The sequence below is a fragment of the Nicotiana tabacum genome, chromosome 11 (genome assembly GCF_000715075.1).
Source record: "Nicotiana tabacum cultivar K326 chromosome 11, ASM71507v2, whole genome shotgun sequence".
In the NCBI taxonomy this organism is placed as follows: Eukaryota; Viridiplantae; Streptophyta; class Magnoliopsida; order Solanales; family Solanaceae; genus Nicotiana; species Nicotiana tabacum.
In genome coordinates this window covers 17686164-17692568 of record NC_134090.1, presented here as the reverse complement: position 1 = coordinate 17692568, position 6405 = coordinate 17686164, and the positions used below count along the sequence as shown (strand labels likewise).

Sequence of the window (6405 nt, the reverse complement as noted above, 5' to 3'; positions counted from 1 at the left end):
TGCAAGAGGATGTTTCCACGGCTAGAACCCTTGACCTAGGGCTGTGCACGGATTGGATCGGATCGGATTTAGCACATTTCGGATTCGAATTTCGGATTCTAGAAAATGCAATCCGAATTATATCGGATTGGATTGGATTTTAAAGTTTGGATTGGATCGGATTTCAGATCGTATTATTATGCCTCAAAGTTAAACTAATATGTATATTTTCTTTGTAAAAGAAGTAATACATTAAGAAAAATTCATGTTTATGCAATTATGAGAGTACTATGGTGCCAATATAGCTAAATCTAGCAATTGTAAAGGTAATAACTTGGAGGTTGATGTAAAGGAAGTACTTACTATCTGAAATTAAAGTGTAGTAATATACATGCCCTAATAATTTCGGATTTCGGATCGGATCGGATTAAAATATACCAATCCGAATCCGATCCGAAATTTTAAAAAACACAATCCGAAATCCGATCCAATCCGAAATCCGAAATTGAATGGATCGATTCGGATTTCGGATATCCGATCCGAATCCGAATGAACAGCCCTACCGTGACCTCCTATAATTTTACTCCGATAATTTTACCCCTATACTCTTTCCATATTTCTCTTGAACTCAGCTTGCAACTCTGTTGTTTATGAAAATGTGCTTTCTTAAGTTTATTTCTTCTTTGTCTATTTTTGCAACTCTACGTAAACGGATATAGCTTATGCTTTGCAAGTTCAATTGAATCCAGTATTTTCGACACGAAGTACACACGTGAAACTTCACTGAAATTTCTAACAAATATTGAACTCTAAACATATAATTTCAAAAGTACAATTAGTTCAGTGCTAAAAAAATTAAAGATTGAACCTAACGAGTTTAAATATTGGATCTGCCTATGTGTTAAACTTCTAGTTTCTTGATTAATCCCAGGGGAAATTTGGAGATTTTGTAACCAAAATGGAAGCAAATGAAGCAGGGGAATCATTTTTCACAACAAAACTATTTGGTCAAGAAACCAAGAGAACATGTGAAAGAATTTGGAGATGCTTAAAGAAAGACAAAGTCACAAGCGTTGGTATATATGGAATTAAAGGGGTTGGAAAAACAACCTTAGCCAAGCTCATCAATCATCTTCTGCAACAAAAAACTCAATCCCAAGTTTTTTGGATAAATATTTCTCAAGAATTCAGCATCAAGGAATTGCAAAATGATATTGCTGCAGCAATTGGATTTGATCTTTTAGAGGAAGATGATGAAGAGAAGAGGCGATCACGTTACACGAATCGTTCAAAGGGAAAAAGGATTTTGTTCTAATATTGGATGATGTATTAGAAGATATACCTTTAAAGATGTTAGGAAATCCTTTGAAAGTTGAAGGGGGAAGGTTGAAATCCTTCCAGATTCTTTTTTCGAGCACATGAAGGCGTTACGTGTTCTTGATTTAAGTCACACTTGCATTGAGAAGTTGCCTGATTCTGTATCAGACTTGGAGAATCTCACTGCTCTTTTACTTGCATTTTGTTGGAACCTAAGGTCAATGCCAACTTTGGAAAAACTCGAGGCGCTACAGGAATTGGATTTGAGTGGCACCGTGATTCAAAATCTGCCTGAAGCCCTTGAGACTTTGTTCAACCTCAAATGCCTGAATTTGCATGCAATGCGTTGGCTCGAGAAAATACCAATAGGGATATTGCCCCAACTCTCCACTCTCCAACGCTTAGTGTTATCGCATCATATAGACGTAGAAGGTGAGGAACTAGAGGAGCTAAAAGAGTTGGAAGAATTTCAAGGCAGGTTCTCTAATGTTCATAACTTCAACCAATTCATTACAGCTAGGGATGCCTTAGGTTTTATAGAATTTTAGTAGGTCAATATGATGGCTTGGGACCAATGACACAAATCCAATTCAATCATAACAGATTTTCTGATAAATTAGTCAAGTGTTATGGACTTGGGAAAGAAGATGAACTGTTATTGCTTCCACAGGACATCGAGCACCTGAAAATTGAGAGCTGCAATAACTTCAGTGGCTGTCTTTCAGATTGTTTGCCGCGTCTTTATGATTCTATAGATTTAAAGTACTTCAAAGTACGTTGGTGCAACAAACTAGAGTACCTTATGAGGATAGAAGAGGGACAAGAATCCGTCTTATTTCATTTTCTCGAGCATCTTGATCTCCTCGAATTACATAGTTTCATTGGCATTTTTGATGAATGGGAAAGAAGTTTTAAGAGATTCAATTTCACTAGCTGGTATCTTTTCTTGCCTTAGAATGATACGAATCGAGAGATGTCACAGTATTAAGAAGCTATTTCCAATTGGTTTATGCTCAAACATGCAAAATCTTGAGAGAATATATGTCCTCTCTTGTAGTCAAATAGAGGAAATAATTGCAGATGAAAATGATGGAATCGTCGTCCTCCCTAAATTGACAAGAATATACTTATGGTCTTTGCCTGAATTGAAAAGCATATGCAATGGAAAAATGGTATGTAATTCAATCAAGAAGGTGTCAATAAAGGAATGTGGTAAGTTAAGGAAATTGCCTTTCTTTTTTTCCCCTGAAGAGGGAGATGAGAAATTTACCATTGCTTCAACTCTTAAAGAAATTGCTGTACATTCAAGTGATAAAGAATGGTGGGAATCTTTGGATTGGGATAATCCAAACACCAGAAAATAAATGAGCTTCAGCCCTTTGTTAAATATTGGCAAGGATTGTGTCCTATGTTCTTGATTGAGACAACTCAATATGTTATGTACGTAATATTTATTCTGCCTATGACTCCAAATGTTGTTGTAATTCATGTAACATTGTTTTGATTTGATAATTCCTGCTGGTGTTTTCATTTTGTCATGCTCCAGTTGAAATCATTTAAGGTAGTAGGACTAACCATACTCCTCACTGTTGCGGAAGCCAAATGTATATAGTGTGAATAAGTCACAACTACTATACCAAAAATTATGACAGTCACCAAATAATAATAAATAAGACAATAAAGCAACAATAAAGGGAACACCAGAATTTACGAGGTTCGGCTAATTTTGCCTACTCCTCGGACACAACCAATATTTTATTCCACTCCAAAAATACAAGTGAAATAATACTAAAGAGGGAAGATACAAATGCCTTAAACAGATGAGAAGGCAAATGAGAGGTGTGTTTCAATCCTAAACATTAGGCCTTCTTTTATAGGGGAAAAATCTCCCCCAAACTTAACTCCCAACCAATGTGGGACTTTGGCATTTTGCCAAACTTCAACAAATCTCCACCTTGGCAAAATTCTACATTTTCAATTCTCTCTCAATAACAAATTTTGGTTGTGTCTTCATCTTCAATCTTCAGTGTTCAACAATGTTGATCAAATCCAAACAATGTTGAAACTTGATCGCAGTCACCACCTTAGTTTGCATATCAGCAGGATTCTCCGTAGTATGAATTTTCTTCACTGTGACTCCTCCTTCTTCTATGATTTCTCGTACGAAATGATACCGAACATCAATATGCTTCGTCCTTGCATGATAAACTTGGTTCTTCGCTAATTGAATAGCACTTTGACTATCACAAAAAATTGTGATACATTTTTGTTCAACACCAAGCTCCTTTAGGAATCCTTGAAGCCAAATTGCCTCCTTCACAGCCTCTGTAATAGCCATGTACTCTGCCTCTGTTGTAGACAAAGCAACTGTTGACTGCAAAGTAGACTTCCAACTAACTGGTGCTTTTGCAAAAGTAAACACATAACCAGTAGTTGATCTTCGTTTGTCCAGATCACCCGCAAAATCTGAGTCACAATATCCAACTACAGACTGATTGTATTCCTGCTCAAAAACTAACCCGATATCTACAGTATTATAAATATACCGTAGAATCCACTTCACAGCTTGCCAATGCTCCTTCCCTGGATTGTGCATATATCTGCTAATAACTCCAACAGCTTGTGAAATGTCAGGCCTTGTGCAAACCATTGCATACATCAAGCTACCAACAGCATTTGCGTATGGTACCTTTGACATATACTCTCGTTCAGCTTCATCCATTGGCGACATAGTAGTACTTAGCTTAAAATGGAGAGCAAGTGGAGTACTAACTGGCTTAGTCTTGTCATCTATGCCAAAACGTTGTAGTACTCTCTTCAAATATTCTTTCTGAGATAAACAGAGTTTCTTTGAACGTCTATCTCTAATTATCTCCATGCCAAGAATTTTCTTTGCCTCACCCAGATCCTTCATCTCGAACTCCTTCTTCAGTTGATTCTTCAATTTATCAATTTCTTCCGAATTCTTGGAAGCTATCAACATATCATCAACGTATAGGAGAAGATATACAAAGGAACCATCTTTAAGCTTGCGCAAATACACACAATGATCGTATTTGCTTCTCTTGTACCCTTGCCGCAACATAAACTCGTCAAATCGCTTGTACCATTGTCTAGAAGATTGTTTCAATCCGTACAACTATTTTTCAAGTTTGCACACCATATTTTCTTTTCCAGCAACTTTGAATCCTTCTGGCTGAGTCATGTAGATTTTCTCCTCCAAGTTTCCATGTAAAAACGCAGTTTTTACATCCATCTGAACTAGTTCCAAATCCAATTGTGCTACCAAAGCCAACATAATTCTAATGGAGGAATGTTTTACAACTGGAGAAAACACTTCATTGTAATCAATTCCCTCCTTTTGAGCATATCCTTTGGCTACCAATCTTGCTTTGTAGCGAACATCTACTTGGTTAGGAAATCCTTCCTTCTTTGCAAATACCCATTTGCACCCAATTGCTTTCTTTCCCTTCGGGAGATTGGCCAATCTCCATGTATGATTCTGATGAAGGGACTGTATTTCATCATTCATGGCAATCCTCCACTTATCTTCTTCTGAACTTTGGACAACATCTTTATAAGTGGTAGGAACATCATCAGCTACAATTGAGGTTGCACAAGCAACCATCTCTATGAGACGAACAGGTTTCGTTATTGTTCTTTTTGGCCTGCTGGTTGCTATTGATTCAAGTTGTTGTTGAGGTTCCTGAGTTGGAATCTCCTCTACTGGCTCTCCTTCCAGAGGGTAATCTTCATTTGTTTCCTCCTCTGCTTCTTGTGTAGGAAAAATAAATTTTCCCTCAAACTCCACCTGCTTAGAAGCACCTTTATTTTGTTTGGTGTCTTCTGTTACCTTATTTACCATAGCAGATTCATCAAAGGTAACATCTCTGCTGAATATTACTTTCTTTGTATAGGACACCATAAGCGATATCCTTTGACTCCAGAAGTAATTCCCATAAAAATAGCCTTCTTTGCCCTTGGATCCAATTTTGACTCCGTCACATGATAATATGCAGTTGAGCCAAACACGTGCAAAGAGTTATAATCTACAGCAGGTTTTCCATACCATTTTTCAAATGGTGTCTTGCCATCAATAGCAGCAGATAGTAGACGATTAATGAGGTGGCATGCATAAGTAACTGCCTCAGCCCAAAATTCTTTGCCCCAAGCCAGCATTGGACAACATACACCGTACCTTCTCCAACAAAGTCCGGTTCATACGTTCAGCCACTCCATTCTGTTGTGGTGTATGTCTGACAGTGAAGTGTCGGACGATGCCATCATTTTGACAGACCTTATTGAAATGATCATTTTTGTATTCACCTCCATTGTCTGTGCGAATACACTTGATCCTCTTGCCTGTTTGATTCTCCACCATCGTCTTCCATTTGAGAAAAATTCCCAGCACTTCATCTTTGTTTTTCATTGTATACACCCACACTCTTCGAGAAAAATCATCAACAAAGGTTACAAAATAGTGTTTCCCACCCAATGAAGGTGTTTTGGAAGGACCCCAAACATCAGAGTGTACATAATCCAAAATGCCTTTAGTATTATGGATCGCTGTACCAAATTTAACCCTTGTATGTTTCCCTTTGACACAATGCTCACAAAACTCCAAATTGCAAGCCTTTACTCCTTTTAACAATCCTTGATCTGATAGAGTTTTCAAGGATTTTCCTCCAGCATGTCCCAAGCGCATGTGCCATAGCTTGGTTGCTTCTGCCTCTTTGTCGTCACTGGATGTCACTGTCGCTGTCCCAATAACTGTACTGCCACGATAGCGGTACATATTATTATTCTTCCGATTAGCCTTCATTACCACTAGTGCACCGGAGCATACTCTCATCACTCCATTTTCTGCAATGATTTTGAACCCTTTTGATTCTAGGGCTCCTACAGAGATGAGATTCTTCTTCAAATCCGGTACAAATCGAACATTTGTTAATGTTCTGATCATTCCATCATGGTTCCTTAATCATATTGAACCAATGCCATATGAGGTAAGAGGGCTGTTATCCGCTGTGTGGATGACTCCATATTCTCCTTCTTGAAATTTCACAAACCAGTCCCTGTTGGGACACATATGATGGCTACAAGCCGAGT

At 37.9% G+C, this 6405-nt stretch overlaps 1 protein-coding gene across 1 annotated transcript; it reads left to right on the top strand.

The window, feature by feature from the left end:
- Positions 1–1397: 1397 nt before the first annotated feature.
- On the top strand, positions 1398–2660 carry LOC142165750 (disease resistance protein RPS2-like). Its single transcript, XM_075224120.1, has 3 exons — positions 1398–1774; positions 1900–2232; positions 2354–2660. The coding sequence occupies exons 1-3, from the start codon at positions 1398–1400 to the stop codon at positions 2658–2660; spliced, it is 1017 nt and encodes a 338-aa protein (XP_075080221.1).
- Positions 2661–6405: the final 3745 nt, after the last annotated feature.